We start from the raw sequence: 25,372 nt of genomic DNA on the forward strand, positions 1-25,372 counted from the left end.
ATGCCTAATTTGTAACCTACGCCTGATTTTCTAAAGTGGAGACAAGGTTTTTTCGAGCGTACAAAAATCTTCACTTACTCCATTCTAAGTTAGTTTGGAGTAAGTTTTCACTGCCGAAACTTTGAAAACAGGCGCAAGTGGCCGGACACGCCCCCTTTTGAAAAAAAAATTCTGTTCCAAAGTGAAACTGTTCTAACTGACTAGAACTGGAGCAAACTAAATGCTGAGAATTTGAATTTCTAAGACAATCCGTTCTACACCAGTTGCTCCAAAAAATCAGGAGCAACTGAGGCCGAAACTTGGGCCCATAGAGTGTATTCGTGATGGTTTCTTAGAACAATACAATGTGGAACCAACCAGGGAGCAGGCTATTTTAGATCTGGTAATGTGTAATGAGATAGAATTAATTAATGATCGCATAGAAAAGGATTCTCGAGGGAAGAGTGATTATAATTTCAAATTCAGTTTGAGTAGTAGCAGCAGGACATTTAGAAAATCAAGCAGAGTCAACATGATTTTTTGAAAGGGAAATCATGTTTGACAAATTTACTAGAGTTCTTTGAGGATGTAATGAGCAGGGTGGATAAAGGGAACCAGTAGATGTCGTGCATTTGGATTTCCAGAAGGCATTCGATAAGGTGCCACATAAGAGGTTACTGCACAAGATAAAAGCTCATGGGGTTGGGGGTAATATATTAGCATGGATAGAGGATTGGCTAACTAACAGAAAACAGAGAGTTAGGATAAATGGGTCATTTTCAGGTTGGCAAACTGTTACTAATGGGGTGCCACACGGATCAGTGCTGGAGCCTCAACTATTTACAATCTATATTAATGACTTGGGTGAAGGAAGCGAGTGTACAGTAGCCAAATTTGCTGAGGATACAAAGATAGGTGGGAAAGCAAGATGTGAGGAGACACAAATAATCTGAAAAGAGATATAGATAGTCTAAGTGAATGGGCAAAAATTTGGCAGATGGAGTATAATTTGGGAATGTGTGAGGTTATCCACTTTGGTAGCAAGAATAAAAAAGCAAATTATTATTGAAATGAAGAGAGATTACAAAATGCTGCTGCACAGAGGGATCTGTGGGTCCTTGTACAAGAAACACAAAATGTTAGCATGCAGGTACAGCAAGTAATTAGGAAGCCAAATGGAATGTTCATCATTATTGCAAGGGGGAATGGAGTATAAAAGTAGGGAAGTCTTGCTACAACTGTACAGGGCGTTGGTGAGACCACACCTGGAGTACTGGGTATATACAGTCTCCTTATTTAAGGAGGGATATACTTGCAGTTCAGAGAAGGTTCACAAGGTTGATTCCTGAGATGAAGGGATTGTCTTATGAAGAAAGATTGAGCAAGTTGGACCTACACTCATTGAAGTTTAGAAGAATGAGAGGTGATCTTGTTGAAATATATAAGATTCTGAGGGGACTTGACAGGGTAGATGCAGAGAGGATGTTTCTCCTCATGGGGGAATCTAGAACCAGGGGGCATAGTTTCAGAATAAGGGGTCACCCATTTAAAATGGAGATGAGGAGGAATTTCTTCTCTCAGAGGGTCATGAATCTTTGGAATTCTCTACCCAAGAGAGCTGTGGAGGCTGGGTCTTTGAATATATTTAAGGTGGAGATAGGCTGATTTTTGAAACACATGAGTCAAGGGTTATGGGGAGCGGGCAGCAAAGTGAGGCCAAGATAAGATCAGCCATGATCTTCCTAAATGGCGGAGCAGGCTCGAGGGGCCAAATAGCCGACTTCTGATCCTATTTCTTATGTTCTTATTGTCAGCCAAAAGCATATGCATTTTCAAGTTATTTTCACTTGTCTACATGATATTGATAGCTTCTTTGAGTAGGAAGCTAGGATTGCAAGATTTAGATCGAACCTCGTAAACATAGAAAACTGTCAATGCTCCATGGAAAACAAGAAATAACATAGAGATTATCTTGCAGACACAGGAGCAATCATATCAGGACACAACTACCAGCAAGTTATAAAGCTGAAAACTGGTTGTGCAAAGCACAAATACTGTGTACAACAGCCCAACCTGGCTGTACTGTTTAGTTTTCAGTTCTCTTGTTCAATAGTTTTGTGCATTGAATGCATTCTTTTCCTTCTCCAATTTTCTGCCCTTCTGAAAGCATTAATTCAGATTTTGGTATATGAATGGCATCCATCATCTAGCATTTAGCTCATTCTTTGTGTGCGAGCTTAGAGCCCGTGTAAACTGGCATTTCTCCATAGGGGGCATCATACGAAGTCCGATTCTGTCCTCAACTGACATCCATGCTGTTCACGTTCCAGTAGAAGGCCCTGGGTCACAATTAGGTTTGGGAACCTTGGCTGATCTTGCCCTTCTCTAACTCAGGTCAGTATGCACCTCTGACTCCGAACCTGGCCGAGAACAGCTAATTCTGCACTGATACGGCATTAAAGCCGAGACTTTCTTTTTTCTGTATGGCAGAGTACCACCAACCATGGTATATTAAAGCTATGGTCATCATTTCCCATGAATTGTCCATCAAAACCCTTCATAATCACTGGCCAAAAGAACTTTACAATATATATTATGGCACTGTTCATTTCCATTGCAGTGGGGTGAGCTTGCAATTGTTCAAAAGTACATTTGCGATTTTACAGAATACTTTTTTCAAAATTAAAATCTTTTAATGTGACTCTTATTCACAGAATTAAACTATGACAAAAATGTTTCTCGAAATAAAAGGAACAGCTATGGGCAAACTAATGAAAGTGTAGACATTATAGAGATGGATTATGTTCTTAGCAATAGCCAGCACTGAAGAAGTTAGCATACCAACAGTCAATAGTGATCACGTCTATTCAGGCAATAACCAAGCCTAACCGTGCTTGCTTTCTGAAGTCAGACTTGATTATGTACTTCAAGCGTGCAACGGCTGTAAGTAAACAGGCCACTACAGAAATTTGAAATGAATTTAAAGCAATCAGATCAGCTAACAGGATAAATCACGAGACTGTAAGACTGATCTATAGAATCAGAAAGAGATCAGCCTCACAGTTAAATACAGAAAACAGTGAGGAAAATTACTGAATAGAATTGATTACAACTTATATAAAATTGTTTTCAATGGTTTGGAATTAAATGGCAATTATTTGTGAAAAGTAAAACCATTTGAAATTTTATCTCACATCTTCATAGGTTCTAATCTGATCATAAGCCACTGTTCCAACGTGCCTGAAATATACGTGATGAGCTGGGTCACTTCACACTACATCACAAGGGAGAGCATCCTGTCTGATAAAAAGCCGAGAGTTTGCCTGCTGGCTTAGGCCAGGGGGTCCAGCTTAAGCAGCTAAATCAGTTTTCACCAGATTTACGTCCAACAGACCAACACTTAAAGCAGTCTAAATCAGAGATTATGAAGTCCAATAAAGCCCATAGCAGTATATAACAATGTGATACAGATTTGATCTCACTCTGCACCAAATCTGTTCTCATCTTTACCATCTAGGGGAAGGAGGGGATAAAAAAAAAAAATCACAGGAAAAATTATTTCATTCCACTTGTCTACTTTCTGGAGAGCAATATGGAGTGGAATAGTGGAGGACAAGTTACAGGGCGCTCAGCTGCTCTCAGTCACCAGTGTTTGGCTCGGAGAAGCCAAAAACTAAAGGGGGTAAATATTTTCAAAAAAAAGAAAAAGTTGTAAACTAAAATACATCAGCATGTTTCTCAGTTGAAGGTGAGAAAGTATCAGACAAAACAATTCAAAGAAAAAGATCTGGCCACTTAGTTAAGTCAATATGACATTTATTTCACATCGTACATTAAAGGGACTGATAACTTCTTGACAATAGATCATGAATCATAGAATCAGAGAAGTTTACAGCACAGAAGGAGGCCATTTCGGGCCATTGTGCCCATTCCAGCCAACAAGAGGCTATCCAGTCTAATCCCGCTTTCCAGCTCTAGGTCCGTAGCCTTGTAGGTTACAGCACTTCAAGTGCACATCCAAGTATTTTTTAAACATGGTGAGGGTTTCTGCCTCTACCACCCTTTCAGGTAGTGAGTTCCAGACCCCCACAACACTCTGCGTGAAGAAATTTCCTCTCAAATCCCCTCTAAACTTTCTACCAGTTCCTTTACATTTATGCCCCCTGGTTGTTGACCCCTCTGCTAAGGGAAATAGGCCCTTTCTATCCACGATATCTGTTGTGTATCTGTAACGCATGCACTCCCATGTTCCGCCACCAGGGAGCTCATCCCCTGAAGTCCCAAGGGATCCTAGCATCCCTTGGGAGCACTGTATATAAGCCGGCCCCGCTAAGGCCTGTTCCTCACTCTGGAGTGTCTTAATAAAGACTGAGGTCACTGTTACTTTAACCTCCATGTGTGCAGTCTCATCTGTGTTAGGAACACAATAATATCTAGGCCCCCTCATAATTTTATAGACCTCAATGAGGTTTCCTCTGTTCCAAGGAAATCAAACCCAGCCTATCCAATCTGTCCTCACAGCTAAGATTCTCCATTCCCGGCAACATCCTCGTAAATCTCCTCTGTACCCTCTCCAATGCAATCACATCTTTCCTGATCTATTGAGATGACAACTAGATTTATATAAAGTTACATCAGTCCTTAACCATAGATGCTAGGTTGGGCCACCACAGAAACAGAATATTTCACAGAATATTGGAGAGCAGTGCTATCCAATACGTTAGCCACATCTCGCTAATTAAAAATACAGATGTGGGTAACTGCAATGTCAATACTCATATTTGCACGGTGTAGGCATGGGAACTTTAACCTTTTTGTGCATTTGTTGTTAAAATGCCAAGACAAAAAGCAGAGTTTGCAAGTGATTGTTGTCTGTGCTTTACTTCTTTGGTTACTACTTATTAGTTATCGACTAAAATGGTGTGTAACACGGGTGAAAAGGCTGGACCTCAGCATTGTGGAACTTCCATCCACATAATATGGCAAGGGGAGCTGTTATCATGGTCAGCTCGACCAATGGGTACAACCGCTCCAGACCAGCAGAAGGTAGCAAACTCAACCAATAGTGAACAGCTCCAATAGGGCTCGTCATGCAATGAGCAAGCAGCATCCAACCACGTTCTAGGTGGAAAGCTGGGGCCGATTTGCATGCAGAGCAGAGGCTGGGTCCAGATGGGGAGCTGGGGCAGGGGCTGGATGGAGAGCGGGAATGGGGCCGGATGGGGAGCAGGGGGTCGGGCAGGTGGAGAGCGGGGGGTCGGGCAGGTGGAGAGCGGGGGGTCGGGCAGGTGGAGAGCGGGGTGGTCGGGCAGGTGGAGAGCGGGGGGGTCAAGCAGGTGGAGAGTGGGGGTCGGGCAGGCGGAGAGCTTGAGCGGGGTCCGGATGGGGAGCGGGGTCAGGCAGATAGAGAGCGGGGGTCAGGCAGATGGAGAGCATGAGTGGGGTGCGGATGGGGAGTGGGGGTGGGGCCTGATGGAGATCTGGGGCAGGTCCGGATAGAGAGCGAGAGCGGGGCTTAATCGTGAGCAGGGGCAGGGCCAGATGGCGAGCTGGGGTAGGTCCCAATGGAGAGCTGGGGTTTTTGGAGTTTAGAAGAATGAAAGGTGTTCTCAATTAAACGTATAAAGTTCTTAGAGGGCTTGACAGGGTAGGTGCTGAGGCTGTTTCCCCTGGCTGGAGAGTCAATACTAGGGGTCACAGTCTCAGGATAAGGGGTCGGCCATTTAAGACTGAGATGAGAAATTTCTTCACTCAAAGGGTTGCGAATCTTTGGAATTCTCCATCCCAGATGGATGTTCAGTTAATGAGTATATTCCAGACTGAGATCGATAGACCTTTGAGGACTAAGGGAATCACGGTTATGGGATTAGGGCGGGAAATTGGAGTTGATGTAGAAGTTCAGCCATGATCTTATTGGATGGAGAAGCAGGCTTGAGGGACAGTAGGGCCTACTCCTGCTCGTATTTCTTACGTTCTTATGAATGGGGTCTGATGGAGAGTGAGGGCACGGGGCTGGATGGAGAGTGGCTGCGGGACCAACGTGTCTCATCGTGCAAGTCAACATTCTCAACTATGAAGAAGTCACAGCTGCTGGGTTAAAAACCTCGAAGCTGCAATATGTGTTGTGTCTGATAAATTCATGCCAGAATTCGAAACATTGGTGAAAGAGAAAAACTACAAAGTTTCGCAGAGGATGGTGGTAGATGTTTGTTCAAGAAATGTACATGTAAAGGACATCACAGCACATGGAAAGAAGCCATCCTGTGCTGTAACAGGGAGCATAATCAATGATCATGGTTATAAATTCCTCCACCCTATTCAAACATTATGTGGCAGTGGTAATTCATCAAGGGAAAGAAAGCAGGGAAATTGGAAAGCAAAAAATTTGTAGGTCAAGCAAGAAAGGTAAACTGGATCAGTGGATTACCCTGATTAAGTACTGTAGTCAACACAGGGAAGAACTAACCTGACAGAAATAACAATTTCTAGTTAAGATTTGACTCCATTAATTGAGTTACAAGATGACAAACAAATACTGCAACGAACCAGTCATTTCAGGCGGACAAACAAGTCTAATGTTTTTTTTCTTTTTTAATTTCTTGTTTAATGGGATACACTAACAAATAAAGCAAATTAACTTCTATCAGCTGTATGGAAGTTTTTCTAATACCCAAGAGTTACTTGTAATGTGCCATGAATTGGATCACCAGCTGTTATTGTTTCAGTAAATGGTACATTTCATGGTACAACCATGAAAAGTATTTTTAATGACATTGTTCATAATATAAAACCAAAAGGAACACCTTAAGGTCTACAATTAGAAACCGTGCATTGTGGTGAATCCACTTACATGCTACTTGTACTTGTGTCTTCCTCTGCAACAGTGCCCCACGTCTGTTCCGCACCACACACTGGTAAAACCCAGAATCTGAGCGCTGAAGGGATGGAATAACATACCTTGGAAAAAAGAAATGTTCAGCTTAGTGCACGAATTAACCTGGAGAGAAACCAGTAACTTGCCTAGTTTTGTTCCATTGATGGTGCCATAACTAATACCATCTTTTCATCAGCAAATGGAGTCATTTAATTTTGTTTCCACCCTTTGTAATACAACATCTGCTGTGCCTGGTTTACACATCAGAAAACTTTGGATCCAGTAAAACTGAACCACAAAGTCACTCATATGAATTTTAATTAGCTGACAGAATCTTTCCATCACATTAGAATCATTGAATATGAGTGGATAGGGCTTGTTTCCAATTACTCCGAAATCTCATTCACACCAACATAAACTTGCAGTCGGATAAACAAGTTTGAACTTGTGACTACTTTTCTCGAGCATTTGCACCGGCTATTATTCCAGAATGGAAATACAATGCAATTCATTCCCTCAGTCAAGAAGACACAGCAGACCAAAGGTCTTCACATATCCAAGGTAATGGATTCCAGAGACCATTTGCCTAGCTCAATATAACAAGCAAAATCAGAAAAAGCTAGTGATACAGAACAAGAGTACTGGGTGCAGTTTTGTACTCCATGCTACAGGAAAGATGTTGAGCTGAGAACGATGACGAGGAAGCTGCCTGGATTGAGAAAAACAAAGACTTGGAAAATTGGGGCCATTTTCTTTAGAACAGGGTGATGTGATAGAAGTGTTTAAAATTATGAAGAGATTGTCGAGATTAGGGATCTAGAACCAGGGGACATAGATTAAAGATTAAAGGGGTGATTTTACCCCTGGCAACACGAGGGCTGTTCCTTAAATCCAGAGTGGCAACCTCCTGCAACTCCACTTCCGCCCGCCAACCATTTGCCCTTTCTGTTGGTTTCGGGGGGGGGCGGGAGGGTGGCAACTGACTGGGGGCACGCAGATGAGTCCCGGGACTTAAAATCAACAGAACCTCACACTGCCACTGTCAGGTCAGTCTGCCACCCGCCTCCGCCCACACCTGCCTGATTCCTGATCCAAGTTACAATCAGGACTTAAACAGAAGAGATTTAAGAAACGGGGTAGGAGAAGCTATTTTACAAAGAAGATGATGAGATTGTGGAATGCAACCCCTGCTCATCAGTTGTCTAATGACCAAACAGCTCTGATGGTGGTTGGTAATTAGAGCCTCTTTTGGAGCTAAGTTGGCTTCAAGAGGACATACCACTGATGGAAGATTAAACCAAGTCTGTGGCAGACTCCATAATACGATATCTGAGCCAGGAATAGTATTCCAGTGCTGGTGATTGGCTTATTATGGGAGGCTGGATGGCTTGACCTGAGCAGTCACTGGGGCTGGGATTCTTTCCATCTTGTCCCAGATAATCCTGCAAATCAATGCCCTAACAGATAGGAATACAGTCGACAATTAGATGCTCAACCAGACTCTCGAGTTATACTACTAATTGTGCGTCAATGCACATCTGAAACTTTGTGGCAGCAATGCAGAACCAATGGTAAAAACACACCTAGAAGCCTAAAGAAAATGACGAGACCCTGTTTGAAAATCCACATAACTAAAGTTTTGCAGATTTTAATTATGGCATGGTACTCATTTTAATTACCTGTATTCACCAGAGAATGTCGTGATAGCTGTATCATTTCGTAACCATTTAAACTCAAGTGGCCAACTTCCCTCTGCCAGGCATGTTAAGACCAGACGATTCCCCTCCAAGTGAACCTGTGGCGGCCCTGGCTCAGTCTTAAAATATGGTGGAACATCATCTGAAAGAGAGAATGGGCATGTTGTAAATTTGTACTGTGACAGAACTAATACTATCATATTAATATGAACACATTGCATTCAGTTCAGTTTGACAGTCCCTGCAGAACTCTTAGACATTAGTGGATTATGGTAAAAGTTCAACAACACATTCAATACCAATCCTAATAATACAATAAAAATGATTGCGTTCATACACATATACCCGTTTCCAGGCACCACGTTTATGTGCAGTAACTACAAGACTGTTAATGTGTAATTCATCACGTGGTTACGAGGACCAATTAGATGCATGCTCCGCTCCGTGCCCGGGGTTGTGTTCAGAAGACTCAACGATAGAGCCACTGTACACAAGTTTAAAAATAGCCCCCATCATTTCACAGCCTCTTTCCATCCCAGCCCCTCTCTCTGCAACTCCATTCCAGGTCCTACTCCTCCTGCCCGCACTCCCCACTACAAAGCCCCAGTCTCCCTGCTCCATCCTTCGTACCCACAAGAAAATCATTTCCAAGGCTATTAGATGGTCTTTGAGTGAAAAACGAGGAAACAAAAGAGGGTGAAATACATAAAAACACAGGAGAAGTTGAGTGAGCCATAGGAGACACACGAGCAACACAACATACCTTACTTTCAAGAAAATGAGAAGCATTATAGTGTAAATAATGATCATATTTCAAAATATTGGGCAGAAACTGACTGGGCAGAAAGGGAGAGCAGTGAATTTCTCTCAATATCTCCAGCCACCCACCATTTTAGTAATGAATATATAGGTGGAGCAAAATTCCTCAGTATGACTAATGACCTAAAACGGAAAGAGATTCAGTGGAGTAAATGTCACTGTCACAGCAATGGTGTGGAAAGGTAAAGAATCTGCTGCATGACCAGAGCCAGTAGCATTATCAGGAGGAGGAGAGGTAGCAGTTTTTGACTAGGAGAACTAGTGCAATCTACATTATTTTCTTTGATGGATGAATCCATTACTACTGTGCTTAAGGTTTTTTGCATTACAAATAGCAGAAATGCCACATCCTTCCACTAGAGTACAGACCAAAACTGCACACAGTAATCCAACTAACTTTTATACACATTAACCTTTACATCCCAACTTTTATATTCCCTATACCTCTTGCCATAAAACCAAGTAATCACTGAAGTGCCGGTTTTAAGGTCTTGTAAACCTAAATCTTTAAGCTCTGTTCTTCCACACCATCCTGTTGTTCCCTGTTCAAAGGATATTTATTACTTTATTTCGTTTTCAAACAATATGCATCATGCCAGTTAATGACATTGAATTCTAATTGCCACGTTTTGCCCATTCCACCATCTTATCAATAGCTCCTTGCATGTTCATTTGGTCCTCCGAAGACCAAAGCCAGTATCTTAGCACAAACTCAATACCCTCGTCAACAACTCCATTCGCCTCCCCAGCCATCATCTTCGGCTGAACCAGACAGTTTACAACCCCGTGGTTTTATTTAATCCCGTATTCTCTCCATCATAAAGATCTCCTACTTTTGCTCCGTGACATCACTTGCCTCTGTCCTGACCACAGCACATCTAAGAACATAAGAAATAGGAGCAGGAGTAGGTCACCTGGCCCCTCAAGCCTGCTCCACCATTTCATAAGATCATGGCTAATCTGATCATGGACTCAGCTCCACTTCCCTACCTGTTCTCCATAACTCTTTACTCCTTTAATTGCTCAAAAATCTGTCTATTGCCGCCTTAAATATATGCAATGACCCAGCTTCCACAGCTCTCTGGGGCAGAGAATTGCATAGATTTACAACCCTCAGAGAAGAAATTCCTCCTCATCTCGGTTTTAAATGGGCGGCCCCTTATTCTGAGTCTATGTCCCCTAGTTTTAGTTTCCCCAATGAGTGGAAATATCCTCTCTGCATCCACCTTGTCGAGCCCCCTCATTATCTTATATGTTTCGATAAGATCACCTCTCTTTGGAATTCCAATGAGTATAGGCTCAACCTTTCCTCATAAGTCAACCCCTTCATCCCCAGAATCAGCCCAGTGAACCTTCTCTGAACAGCCGCCAATGCAAGTATATCCTTCCTTAAATACGGAGACCAAAACTGTACACAGTACTCTCGGTGTGGCCTCACCAATAACCTGTACAGTTGTTGCCAAAACCCTCATCAATGCTTTTGTTATCTTTCTGCCATACCTTCAGCCACCTACATCACACACTCTAGAATTCAGTATCTAAACCCCTCTGCCTCTCTACCTCCCCTTTCTCCATTTTTTAAAATTCGTTCCTGGGATATGGGCATCATTAGCAAGACTAGCATTTATTACCCATTCCTAATTGCCCTCGAGAAGCCACCTTCTTGAACCGCTGCAGTCCATGTGGTGAAGGTACTCCCATAGTACTGTTAGGGAGGGAGTTTCAGGATTTTGACCCAACAACAATGGGGGATGCAATGTATTTCCAAGTCAGGAAATTGTGTGACTTGGAGGAAAACTTGGAGGTGATGGTGCTCCCATGCACCTGCTGCCCTTGTCCTTCTGGGTGGTAGAGGTCGTGGGTTTGGTAGGTGCTGCTGAAGAATCTTTGTCGAGTTGCTGCAGTGCAACTAGTAGATGGTACATACTGCAGCCATGGTGCGCCGATGGTGGAGGGACTGAATGTTTATGGTGGTGGATGGGGTGCCAATCAAGCGGTACTTTGTCCTGGATGGTGTTGAGCTTCTAAAGTGTTGCTGGAGCTGCACTCATCCAGGCAAGTGGAGAGTATACCATCACACTCCTGACTTATGCCTTGCAGATGGTGGAAGGGCTTTGGGGAATCAGGTAGTCAGACACTCGCCGCAAATACGCAGCCTGACATGCTCTTGTAGTCACAGTATTTATGTGGCTGGTCCAGTTAAGTTTCTGGTCAATGGTGACCCCCAGGATGTTGAGGTTGGGGGATTCGGCGATAGTAATGTGTTGAATGTCATGGGGCGGTGGTTAGATGCTCTCTTGATGGAGATCGTCATTGCCTGGCACTTGTGTGGTGTGAATGTTACTTGCCACTTATCATCCCAAGCCTGAATGTCGTCCAGAATGCACGTGGGCATAGGCTGTTTCATTACCTGAGGAGTTGCGAATGGAACTGAACACTGTGCAGTCATCAGCGAACAACCCCACTTCTGACCTTATGTTGGAGGGAAGATCATTGATGAAACAACTGAAGATGCATCAATGACCTTTAACAATATCCTTATAACCCATCTCTTTGACCAAACTTTTAGTCACCCTTTGTAATTTCTCTTCCTTTGGTTTGGGGGCCTGTTTTTCCTTACACCTCTGAAGCGCCTTCGCTATTTTTCTACATTCAACGCACCATATAAATGCAAGTTGTTGTTGTTGTTGTTAAATAAGCAGATACAACAGCCAATTTGTATACAGCAAGGTGCCACAAACAGCAAATGAAGTAAACGACCAATTAATCGGTTCTCGTAAGTCAGAACACTGGGAGAACGCCCCGTTCTCTTTTGAATACTGCCTTAATGATGTGTATTTTATAAAGCTGCTTAAGTATCCAGTTTACAGATCACAGCTTATAAATACAGCATGGTTTTCAGCAATTAGAGAATAGCTTGAAGAAAATAAATCACTTATCAAATTTGGTGCATATGTAATAAATTAATTTTAAATTACCAGGGTGAGAAATCGATGTTCGCAGGTCTGTGGTGACACCCACCAATTGTTTTTGACAGGATCCCAAGGGCTATGAAAAGAAAGTAATTAATCAAGCTTACTGAAAACCCAATAACTGCTTTTTAAATTATGGCGACAGACCACTGTATACAGAGGCAGGATGTGGCAGCATAGATGCCTTTCCGCATGTCTATTTTAAACTGACTTCAGTGTCAGATGTGCCGCAATCTTATACTTCATAGGATATGTAAAATCCAACGATGAGATGGAGAGTCCTTCTCAATACCCAGTTACCAATCTGATGTGTGGTGCTGTGAAGGCCAGGCACACTGGGGAGGGAGGAAAATACTCAAAGAATTGTCTCCTCCTCCTTACACACACCCTCCTTACTGGTTCAGAGCAGTATTCGTGGGAGCCCAAGAGCTAGTCAACTGCTTTCTCAACCACAGGTAGCATAAGACACAGAAAACATGTCGAAGCAGCTGACACCCTCCCCCCAAAAAACACACCTGAAAGAAAGGGTTAATAAGCACAAAAAGCCTTGCAGCAGCAAGTGACTAACAAATTGCTGCATCTTCATCTTTACTGGGTTACAAGCAGGGGGCAGAAAGAGGAGTGCTAGCCGGGAAACCCAGGAGTTAGAATGTTTGGAGGGTCAAAAAGGGGTGATTGTGGGAGCTCGGTGACTGTGGGGGGGGGGGGGGGAGGGAAGCTCGGTGACCGTGGGAGGGGAAAGGGTGTAGGTGATCGTTGGGGGAGGGTGCAGGTGATCGTTGGGGGAGGGTGCAGGTGATCGTTGGGGGAGGGTGTAGATGATCGTTGGGGGAGGGTGTAGGTGATCGTTGGGGGAGGGTGCCGGTGATCGTTGGGGGAGGGTGCCGGTGATCGTTGGGGGAGGGTGCCGGTGATCGTTGGGGGAGGGTGCAGGTGATCGTTGGGGGAGGGTGTTGGTGATCATTGGGGGAGGGTGTTGGTGATCATTGGGGGAGGGTGCAGGTGATCGTTGGGGGAGGGTGCAGGTGATCGTTGGGGGAGGGTGTTGGTGATCATTGGGGGAGGGTGTAGGTGATCGTTGGGGGAGGGTGCAGGTGATCGTTGGGGGAGGGTGCAGGTGATCGTTGGGGGAGGGTGTTGGTGATTGTGGGGGAGGGTGTAGGTGATCATTGGGGGAGGGTGTAGGTGATCGTTGGGGGAGGGTGCAGGTGATCGTTGGGGGAGGGTGTAGGTGATCGTTGGGGGAGGGTGTTGGTGATTGTGGGGGAGGGTGTAGGTGATCGTTGGGGGAGGGTGTAGGTGATCGTTGGGGGAGGGTGCAGGTGATCGTTGGGGGAGGGTGTAGGTGATCGTTGGGGGAGGGTGTAGGTGATCGTTGGGGGAGGGTGTAGGTGATCGTTGGGGGAGGGTGCAGGTGATCGTTGGGGGAGGGTGTCGATGATCGTTGGGGGAGGGTGTAGGTGATTGTGGGGGAGGGTGTAGGTGATCGTTGGGGGAGGGTGTAGGTGATCGTTGGGGGAGGGTGCAGGTGATCGTTGGGGGAGGGTGTAGGTGATCGTTGGGGGAGGGTGTAGGTGATCGTTGGGGGAGGGTGTAGGTGATCGTTGGGGGAGGGTGCAGGTGATCGTTGGGGGAGGGTGTCGATGATCGTTGGGGGAGGGTGTAGGTGATCATTGGGGGAGGGTGTTGGTGATCGTGGGGGAGGGTTTTGATGATCATTGGGAGAAGGGGTTCAGTGATCGTGGGGTTGGTCGGGGGAAGTGGAGAATGGTCGGATCAGTGATCATAGATAGGAAGGGGGTTCTGTAATCATGGGGGGTGAGTAGCAAGTTTGCTTGGTGGGGCTGGGAGGAACCACTCCTGCTCCTTCTGGCCCTCCATACACACAGAAGTGGGCAGGTTCAGGGCAGCTTGGGTTCTGGTTTGAGACTTTTTATATTTTTACTTCTCACCTGACCCAAATCCACTTGTTTTTGGGGGTTAAAATTCCCCTCAATGTTTCAGCTGAAACTTACAGGAAAACAAAAGAAAAAAACAATGGAACCATTACAATCCAGACCTCTACATAGGAATCCAAAAGTTCTAAGTGTTACACTGTACTGTTAGCAAGAGATCGTTGAGGACCATTTAAAAAAAAACACATATGGCATAAAATGCAAGGGTAAACTCAGCAAATCCTGCAGTCCCGTCCTGGATGGGGAAGCTGTGCTCAAAAGGAGCACAGTTCAGAGATAGGACTATAACGGGTTCACCCTGACTCTCCAGCACATGGGGCTAGACTTTCCACTTTCTGGTTAAGGCCGAAAAAAATGGGCCTTGTTCCAGCGATGCAGGACCTATCGCCTGTGCTGATCGCCGGCTCAAGGCCCATTTTTTTTTTTGCGATTTTCCACTCGGCCTTAGCCCAGCGATGTCAAATGGGCGATCGCCCAAAGAAAACGAAAGTGAATGAAAAAAAAGCTTCCCTAGCAACGCATTATTGCGCATGTGCAGGTTGATTTTTTTTTTCAGGTTGATGCTTCTTCCCACGTTGAGAGGTCAAGGGTCTTCATACATGCTCAGAAGCTCTGGGTGGGTCTGGGAGAGAGAGAGAGAGAGAGAGAGAGAGAGAGAGGAGAAAGGAAGCAGGTCAGAAAGTCTTATCCAAATTACAGATAAATTTAAAGAATGGAGGGAGTTGCAGGAAAGAGAAGAGCCAAACCCTTCAGCGAAGAGGCAAATGAGGCCCTCGTAAATGCAGTAAGCTCCAGGTGGGAGGATCTGACACGGGGTGGGCAGGGGAAACCTCCACCCCGTGCATATCATAGGATTTAGTCCGAAATAGCCGACATTGGCCTCCAATAAAACGCGCACACCGGACCAGTGCCGCAAATGTTGGAACAGCCTACTGGCAGCTGCGAAAGTAAGTTGAAATTTATATTTATGTATTATTTAATGATCTAAATAGTAACTAGAATCTGCAATGTTATTGGGTTACATTTAAACATAACTAAATTACGAATAAAGTTATGCAACCCAGCATAAAGTTAAATGTTGTAACGTAATGCTAATTTATAATAAAGCATTTAAATCTGTCAGTCTTAAATTGCCTGATCCATTTGCTTATGCCATGCAATGTTATCGTATCATTTACAGAAGAAGATTTCAATGAATAATCGGGAGCAACGGAGGACGGGTGGGGATGCTGCCATGATGCACACACTAAGCCAGTACGAGGAGCTTGCGGTGCCCTTGGCGGGGCAAGAAAGCCGTTCGGTCACATCCTGTGGTGTGGCCAAACCCACCCTTGAGACATGAGTAATGAGAAATGTGCATTGTGTGTAATGCAAAATGTGCATTGTGCAATGTGTGAATCATTAGTAAATATTGAAAATATCGTTGTTGCGCATGTAATGTTATGCAATTATAACATAATCTGACATATAATTGTGATGTACTATAGATCTTTGAATGAGGTCATGTTAGGTCATGTTAAACCTTGTGATCACTTGTGCATATGGGGTAATGGAAAGCATTGCAATGTTTTCAGTTGGAGAAAAATTCTAATGTAATGATTTGAATTGTTAAAACATTGTTTATCAAATTAAAGGTCAAGTGGTTGTCGAGTCGGTGGAATCCACATCCACCACCACTGAAACTTCGCCGAGATCGCAGGAGACTGAGGAGGAAGGGGAGCCACTGCGGACTCCTGCTGCTGTGGTATATCAGCAGGAGGAGGAGATTGAGGAGATGGAAGAAAAGCAAGAGGTTTTTGTGGGGGGGGGGGAAGACAACCTGCGGCCATCTCGGTTGAGATGGAAGAAGCACCGGGACCAAGCAGCGTGCAGGTGGCGACGCCAAGGTGCGTCATATTGCAAACGTCGACCACACGGAGGTCCGGTCAGCGTGGCGAGCAATCGCCTGCCTTGGAGGGCCAGACAGAGAGCTTGATTTCCCTGTGCAGGAAGACGGTCGCGATTGGTCGCGACCTTATCCAGGGGTTCGCGGGATTCTCTGCGAACTGGAGCCAGTTTCCAGCATCCTAGAGCGAGTTCTGCCAGAACTTCTCGAACTGGTCTTCTGAGCAGTCACAGACTGCTCAGGAGACGTTGGCTGCGAGTCGGCAGCAGACAGCCGCAACCAATGCCCTACGGCATGCGCTGCTGGTTGGACACGGCGCTGCATCCCAAGATATCGTGTCTGCTCGCAGCGAGACCCCTAGCACGCTAGCGAGTACGGAGGACACAGTTCCTCCTGACTCGGAAGTGGAGCCTCAGGCTTCCGCTTCCTCCCCGTCACCTCCACCACCGCAGGAAGTCTTGACATCCCACTCTGCATGACTTCTTGGTGTCGGTTTGCATAGACCAAAACGGGCGGGTGGGGTGCGATAGGATCTGAAGGGAAACGTGGCCGCAGGTAGGGAGGGGGGAGTGCTTCTCCATAGTTCACCTGTTTTAAAATGTTCATTTGTTATTACCAATTTATTATACTCTTGTTATTGTTATTGTTACTAAATTGGCCAATTGTATTCAATAGTTAAATGTTCACTTGTTATCATTACTTAACTGTTTACTTTCCATTCTTTCTGAAATGGTCATTTGTTACCATGACTGAAATGGTCACTTGTTGGCATAACTGAAATGGTCACTTGTTGGCATGAATGAGATGGTCACTTGTTGGCATGAATGAGATGGTCACTTGTTGGCATGACTGAGATGGTCACTTGTTTTCATGATTGAAATGGTCACTTGTTAGCGTGACTGAAATGGTCACTTTGTTATCATTACTTAAATGGCCACTTGTTCTGTAAAATGTTCATTTCTTCTTGTAACGTTTTGGGGATTTTGAGGGAAGGGTAGGTTGTTGCGGAGGGTGAGGGGTTGGAGGAAGGGTGTTGTTGTTCATTAGTTCTTTGTTAATAAAAAAAAATTTCTACAACTTTTGAACCTTCTCTCTTACTTACATAAGTTTTACAACGTACAGTTCTTCATGCAGATTAGTTTGTTTATTCTGTTTCCCCACGGAATATCATTAAATAACTTCACTATGTGAAAGCTATTTAATAAATAATTCCAATATATGCATAAATAAGGTGATAATACCTATTTATATTCCCTGTCCCAAATTTCTGAATACAATTTGCATCAATTTTACTCTCTAAATAACTCAGAACAATTCTCCACCCTTCCTCAGAGGCTAAAAATGGCGTCCGTAGTGCCCATTTCCCACCCTGAAAAGCAACTATTTTTGAGCACTCTTTTGGGCCTTGCATTAGCCCAGCGAAGTGCATGCTAAGTGCTGAAACTTGGGATGGGCAATCATCTCAGCGATCAAAGTGGAAACTTGGGGGCCTATTTTTCCAGCGATATTTTGGGCCTTGTTTCCACTTTTTGCTCAAAATGGGCGATAGAGGTCTGTTTTGGGCCAAAGATGGGCCTTAGATGGGCAATGTGAAGTGGAAAGTCTTGCCCATGGTCCCTTCATGAATGGCTCCCGTCAGGCAACATGGGAGTTCTGAATTTACACTATAGTTTTCATACAGGCTGCAGGTTTAGCTCAGAATCACAAAGCTTCCCAATCATACCTCAGTTTGTGAGGATTACAGCATCTGTTTGACTGAAGTAAAAGCCCCAGAGGAGCATTCTTACACATCTTCCAGAGCATAAACCTTGCAACAATCAAAGTGAATCCTGTTGAATTTCAGATCAACTTTACTGAATCAAAAACAATTGTGGCAGATAGAATTGCTGGCCCAAATGTTAGTACATTCACAAGTGTGGAGATTAAACAGGCATTGGCTGTAACTCAAATACTGTACCAAACATAAATGTTAAACTAAGGAAAAAATATTTCCTCGAGTTAATTCTCCCCTTCAATTCCTGGCAAGGTTAACTTATGTCAGAACAATCCCATCTTTGGTCATGACTTCATTCTTTTTATAACTATAATTATCTACAAGGAGCATTTTGTAAGAATATATTTTAAATGTATAAGGTCATTACTGGGTGATGTCTGAAATCTGGGAATAAGCCGGGATAGGCTTGGCAGTGTTCCCATGTTCCAAGTTCAGAAAATACTGTCAATTGATGAAAAAATGTTGTTGGAGAGAGATGAGTGCAGCACTGACCAACCAGAAGGGTTGCAACTAATTTATGACCTGATTTCATAACTTGGTCCTTCAGATTAATAATAATCAGTCTGCAGTTACAGGCAAATCAATTTTGCTATAAACAGTGTCAGGAGCAGCATACAAATTAAACCAAATGTTCAAGTAAACTGACACTGAAATTTATTAAGCCATCATAATCACACCATCAATCAGATTAGAGTCCAGCAGCAGAGGGATTAGAAACATCCATGTGAATGGTGCAATCAGCCACAGCAGCTCCTTCATTATGACACACTACTTGCCAGACAGCAGCATCACTCTGGGTTGCTAACCTTTATGTTAAAGACAGCTAACATACACAGCACCCACTATACATCAAAAGTACAAAGCATCATAAAATAATACAGCATAGAATGAGGCCATTCGTCCCATCGTGCTTGTGCAGGCTCTTGACACTCCCCTGCTCTTTCCTCATATCTCTGCAAATTTTGCCCCTGCAAGTATTTATCCAAATCTCTTTTGAAATCTGCTTCCACCACCCTTTCAGACAGTGCATTCAAGACCATAGCAACTCACTATGAAAAAATGTATCCTCATCTCATTTCTGGTTCTTTTGCCAATTACCTTAAACCTATGCCCTCTGGTTACTGACTCTTCTGCCACTGGAAACAGTTTCTCCATCGCTATCAAAACCTTTCATGATTTTGAACACCTATTAAATCTCCCCTTAACCTTCTCCAAGAAGAACTCCTCCAACTTGTCCAGTCTCACCACATAACTGAAGTCGCACATTAAGTTGATTATCTCTCAAGGTTCTCACTTACATGGGGGCGATTTTCAACTGCTGTTTGCCCGTTTCTTGCCTGAAAAACAGATAGGGGAACATTGGGTGGGGGTCTCAGACATCTCTGACCCACAAAGTTCACCTCTTTCAATTTCAGGTAACCTTGAAATAAGCGGCCAGCACTCCTGCCCAAAACAGATGGGAGGCTGGTTAAATATACTAATCAGGATCCACGGCAGTTATAGGACCTCAATTACCATTGTCCCGTAGAAATGGGCGGAATGTGTACGGTGCACTAGGCGGTGTTGAACGCTCTACCAGCATTCCTTGAAAAGGAACCACTGACGGTCGCTCCAAAACACTGGGTAAAAAGTTTTGGGGGGCGAGGGGCAGCATTTTGTGGGGTTCGGAAGAACAAGAGTGCTCCTCGAGGCCCCATGAAACTACAGCAGCTCCCTGCTGGCCCGTTTTCGCCCTGCCATCAATACACTGCCACCCCACCCCACCGAAATGGCCTCATTCTGCGCTGTGATATCTATGTTTCTATAATGCCGGAGATCATTTTTGTCTTCAAACAAATCGCGACATGAAGCAGGGATTGAGCGAGAGGTTACAGGCCCATATGATCAGTCGTGCATGACTGTATGGTGAACCACTACTGGAGGATAGCAGTCAGAGTTTTTCCAGGGACTATTGTCACGGCTAAATTAAACCATTAAGAGATGAAGAGATGAAAAGGTTGAATTGTATGTTGGGTTTTATGGAATTAATTAATGAATTATTGCTATTTTTTTTTAATAGCTCTCCAGCCTCAATACTGACTAACGGTCCTCGTCACCAAAACAAGAGTCAGAATGCTGATGAGATTAGCATCAATCCAATTGGTAAGGCAACAGGGACACAGTAAGCAGTAGTGCCTGAATTAGAGAAGCAGAAAACTGTGAGAGGTGCACTGGTGTGGCAGATACACAACGGACATCAAGGTCAGGTTGAAACGATTGAGCTTAATCACTTGGAATGATTCCTTGAGTCTAAGTCTAAAGACTTACCGTAAGCATGAGACTGATTAACCGAAAGGAATATGTAATGAAACATTAAAGCTTCTGTCTTCAAGTCTGAAATGTAATGCAAATCAATTGTCTTCATCATTTCTCTGTAATGCATGTAAACTAACTGCGAATAGAAAGGAAACGTATTGCATGATGGCTGAATGTGCTATAAAACAATAGATTTGCGCCATATAAAAAAAGGATATAGACACACTGGAGAGGGTGCAGAGAAGATTTACAAGGATGATCCCAGAAATGCGAGGTTATACCCATCAGGAAAGAATGAACAGGCTAGGTCTCTTTTCTCTTGAAAAGAGAAGGCAGAGGGGTGACCTAATAGAGGTTATTAGAATGATGAAAGGTTTTGATATAGACAAAGAAAATGTGTTTCCACTTGTGGGGAAGAGCATAACTAGAGGCCATCAATATAAGATAGTCACCAAGAAATCAAATAGGGAATACAGAAGAAACTTCTTTACCCAGAGTGGTGAGAATGTGGAACTCGCTACCACAGGGAGTGGTTGAAGCGAAGAGTATCGATGCATTTAAGGGGAAGTTAGATAAGCATATGAGGGGGAAGGGAACAGAGGGTTATGCGGATACAAGTTAGATGAGGAAAGACAGGAGGAGGTTCGAGTGGAGCATAAACGCCGGCATGGTCTGGTTGGACCAAATGGTCTGTTTCTGTGCCATATATCCTATGTAGATTATAATGGTGGCCAGACAAGTGAGGCACCTGCTGGACTGCAAACAAACTACGCAACTGAAATTATTTGACAGTCAGAAAAATGAAAATGGAAGAAAAGCCTTTTGAGGCTGGGACAGTATATGAAGAAACAAAGAAAAAATATTCAAATTGACAAGGCTTAAGAAGCTTCCAATTTTTCTTGTTACCTTGATGTGACACAAATAATAATGGCTAAAGTATCCGTGTGTGTGTGGAGGGCCCAATCCAAAAGGTTAAAGAGTGCAATAATCTAGTTTGGAATACATGAGTCCTTACAGAAAGAAAAAAACAACTTGCACTTATATAGCACCTTTCACAACCCAAAATGTCCCAAAGCGCTTTACAGGCAATGAAGTATTTTTGAAGTGTAGTCACTGTTGCAATGCAGGGAAATACAGCAGACAATACTGCGCACAGCAAGGTCTCACAAACAGCAAGGTCTCACAAACAGCAAGGTCTCACAAACCAAACAGCAAGGTCTCACAAACAGCAAGGTCTCACAAACCAAACAGCAAGGTCTCACAAACAGCAATGAAATGAAAGATCAGATAATCTGTTTTTGTTGGTGTTGGTTAGGGGATAAACCTTGACTAGGACACCAGAAGTACTTTCCTGCTCTTCCGCGGTTAGTGGCATGGGATCTTTTACATCCATTTAAGAAGGTGCACATTAGCGTCTCATCCAAAAGACGGCACCTCCAACAGTGCAGCAATCCCTCAGTACTGCAATGAAGCATCATCCTGGAACATATGCTCAAAGCCCCAATTTTAACCCGGGCAGGTGAGGGCTGAGGCTGGTCCTGATCTCAGCAGCATGAGGTTCTGGGACTTTAACTCCGGGGCCTCATTTGCATGCCCCTGGTCAATTGCCCATCCGAAACCAGCAGTTGGTCAGCCAGCAGGAGCTGAATGTCAGGTGGCAGGAGGCGGGTGGCAGGGACCAAAGGAACAGTCCCCAGTACACAGGTAAGTTGTATCTTGAGGGCCTCCAATCGCCCAAGAGAGCTCCTCCTGGCCCCACCTAAAGCAGATTAAAATGGAAGACTGCAGGGAGGGAGCGCGGCGTCGACGGGCAAGACATCCAGGTGATTTTAACCGCCTGCCCGCCAAGTTTCCACCAGCAAGGTCAAAATCATCCCTCAAGTTTCTGGAATAGGGCTTGAACACAAAACCTCTGACTCGGAGGCAAGAGTACTACCACTGAACTGTCTCACACAATATATTTTATTAATTTATGATAATTGTAAATTCAAGTATTCCCTTCAATCTCTTTTGCCACATTGAAGGTTACACAAGGATCAAAATTAAAGCTACAGAAGCAGGTGACGGGCAGAAGTGTTTGCAGCTGTGGCTGGTCTGCAGTAATCAACAAACAATTGATCTGCAAGAACGGACAAGTCTAAAGATGGACCCACTGCACCGTACACACATGTGTGATTCTGAGTAGGTTGTAAAATTCTTTTGCAATATGATCGAATGTACTGTATTGTTCTACAGCTTTTCAGTAGGATCGAGGCAGGTGAACTAAAGAGGAAACTTACCGTCTTAAAAGACTCCCATTATATGCATACAAAACACCAGCAACTCACCAGGTTAATTATGAAAAATAAATTAGACAACCACTGCCGGAGCTACAGTGATAAGCTGTATCTTTTTCACAGATTCACTGAAAATTACATAGCAGTATTTTAAAACCACAGAAAACAGATGTCTTTTTCTCTTTTTTTGAGTAGACAAAGGAAATGCTGTGTCAAAGTTTCAGTCTGGTAAAGAGACGAGATACTATGTAATATAGATTACGTTTGATTGTACTGACATATAGCTTAGACAAGATGAAAATGGGAATTCTGTCTTTTGCAGATCCAAAGACTCATCGGGTGGAGAATTTAATTTGTTCAGGTTATCAGGCATGAGACATACCGCCACAGAGCATTTGTGCAGAGTGAAAGCAGGAGCAGATTCACTCAGGTCTGTACAACATGCTCATTTACCCTGCTGTACTTATGTGCTACATCTATTGAGGGATACAAGACTTCACACTAACCTCATTTTCAGTCTGAGAAATTAAACAACACAGCAATAATAAAATCTCAGTCCAGGGCTCCTAATGTAGGCCTCCAGCTATGAAATGCTTCTTCCTTATGTGCCAGCAATGATGCACATAAATCAGGAACTACAGCACATAGTCTAAACTGCATTGGCGACAATGGATTTCCAAACACCTAGAATAAAATACAATTTTTTTTTTTTAAAACAAGTTCTGTAGATTGGTCTCTGCATGCCACGCAGCAGCCAACAGACTGAACAAACAACTTCTTTCCTGGTCTCCATCAATGGCACTATAATACAGGTCACTGTAAAATGTTTACTCAATCCCACTGAGGAAACATCTACACTCCACTCTGCTCTGCATTGTAAAGTCTTGGGAAAATTATTTGAGATTTCCTGCATTGCTGTTTTGCTACCATTTGATATCACTTCGGCTTTACATGATCGGGTTCTACCAGGGCAAGCAGCTTCTGCAGAAGCTCCACACCTCTAGCTGGTCAGTTGTCTACACCACCAGCTGGTAACTATCCTCTTCGGGCAGACTATTTCTTTGGAATCCAGATGGCTCCAGATGACATGTCTGATGACGGAAAAGTGTCATCAAGTCCACCTGTTATTGGGCAATCTGATACTTGAGCCAGGTCGGTCCATTATATTCCATGATACTCTTCATTGACCAGCCAGCTTGGATTATAAATGGGGCTTAGGCTGGCAGACATGGCATTGGGATTCGCCCTACTCAGCTCCAGGTAACCCTGAAAGCCATGCCCTGAGTAGGATAGTCCCGACTAGACAATCAACCATCTACCAGAGGCATGTGCTGATAAGCTGTGTGGGTTTACAGGGTTTAAACTCCATCAGCACTCCAGTGCACACTCGAAGCCTTTGATCTTGCCAGCCTGCATGCAAGTTCTCTGGAATTAGGTAAATACGGTCAGTAGGTTATTTAACCTTTGAAACTATTATAGACAAATATAATCTTAACCTCAGATATTCACAGTGAAACAGTGGTCAATCAATGGTGATTAGAAGCAGGAACAGCAGGGAGTGAAATTGATCTTCATCTGTTTTATATTGCTCATTTATCTCCACTGGAAAGATATCAAGAAGTGTAAAATGGGGCAATTGCAACCTCAGAGGTCTGGAGAATTTTTTCCCTTCCCTGCCCAAGACATGCAAGGAAAATTTAACAAGTCAGTATCATCACAGCTCAGTTAGAGGTTCAAATCTGGATCTTCCAGATCTGCATTTTTCAGCACCACACCATCAGGTACATTTACCCAATGAGTCCTCATGGCAGCACTTACAATATGATTTTATAAGAGACCTATTAGTTATCTGAATTGCTCTTGTTCACTTAGTGCAAAGATAGCCTTTCATATAGAGTCATAAACAACTCTGACTGTAAGGCAGCAGAATTTACAACCCATTTATGAAATTGTAATTTTCTTTGATTGAATTTTTGTGCTTGTGTAAATGAAGACTGCTGTTGCACTCGGCACTAACAGTGATATAGGAAAATAGGAACTAGGAGTAGGTCCATTTAGTCCCTTTAGCTTGATCTGCTATTGAGATCACGGCTGTCAGGAAGCTGCCTGACCATTATAATCACAGCCGATGCTCTCTTCGTTACATGTCCACACAACTATAATTCCAGCAGTGGTCCCTTGGTAGCGATCAAGAAGGGGAACCCATAGATATAAAGTGAAGTAGTAAAGTCTAATGGTGAGGTTACTGGTGTCATGATCCTCGAAGAAGCACAAATGCCACTGGTGCTAACAATAGATAGAAAAAAAGATCGATTTGCATTTCACGACCTCAACACATCCCAAAGTGATTTATAGTCAATTAAGAACTTCTTTTTGAAGTATAGTCACTGTTGTAATGTGGGAAACGCAGAGCAAGCTCCTACAAGCAGCAATGTGACAATGACCAGATAATCTGTTTTTTTTAGTGATGTTGATTGAGGGAGAAATATTGATCAGGACTCCAGAGAAGCCTCCCCTGCTCTTCTAAAATAGTGCCATGGGATCCTTTAGATCCACCCGAGAGCTCTTTCAGGGCCTCAGTTTAATATCTCATCCGAAAGATGACATTCCAAAAGTGCCGCACTCCCTCAGCACTGCACTGGAGTGTCAGCCTAGCTTTTTGTGCTCAAGTCTCTGGAGTGGACCCACAACCTTTGGACTTAGAGGTGAGTGTGCTACCCACTGAACCACAGCTGACAGGTCAATATAACTACATAGGGGGCTCAAAAACATTTATAGCAACACAAGGCCACATGATTCTGGATATAAAATCTTAAAGGAACTGAGTGATTTCACTGACCTTGCCT

General features: G+C 43.8%; 1 protein-coding gene across 3 annotated transcripts in view; it reads right to left on the reverse strand.

Annotated features, from left to right (window-relative positions):
- sdk1a (sidekick cell adhesion molecule 1a) overlaps window positions 1–25,372 on the reverse strand; it is an 892,584-nt gene that overhangs the window by 537,927 nt on the left and 329,285 nt on the right. For all 3 annotated transcript variants that reach the window (XM_070901293.1, XM_070901295.1, XM_070901292.1), the window contains exons 2-3: window positions 8,533–8,692; window positions 6,830–6,936 (exon numbers count right to left, since the gene is read on the reverse strand). In XM_070901293.1, coding sequence (XP_070757394.1) covers window positions 6,830–6,936; window positions 8,533–8,692 — 267 coding nt within the window. The remainder of the gene's footprint in view (window positions 1–6,829; window positions 6,937–8,532; window positions 8,693–25,372) is intronic.

This window comes from Pristiophorus japonicus, chromosome 15 (genome assembly GCF_044704955.1).
Source record: "Pristiophorus japonicus isolate sPriJap1 chromosome 15, sPriJap1.hap1, whole genome shotgun sequence".
Lineage (NCBI taxonomy): Eukaryota > Metazoa > Chordata > Chondrichthyes > Pristiophoridae > Pristiophorus > Pristiophorus japonicus.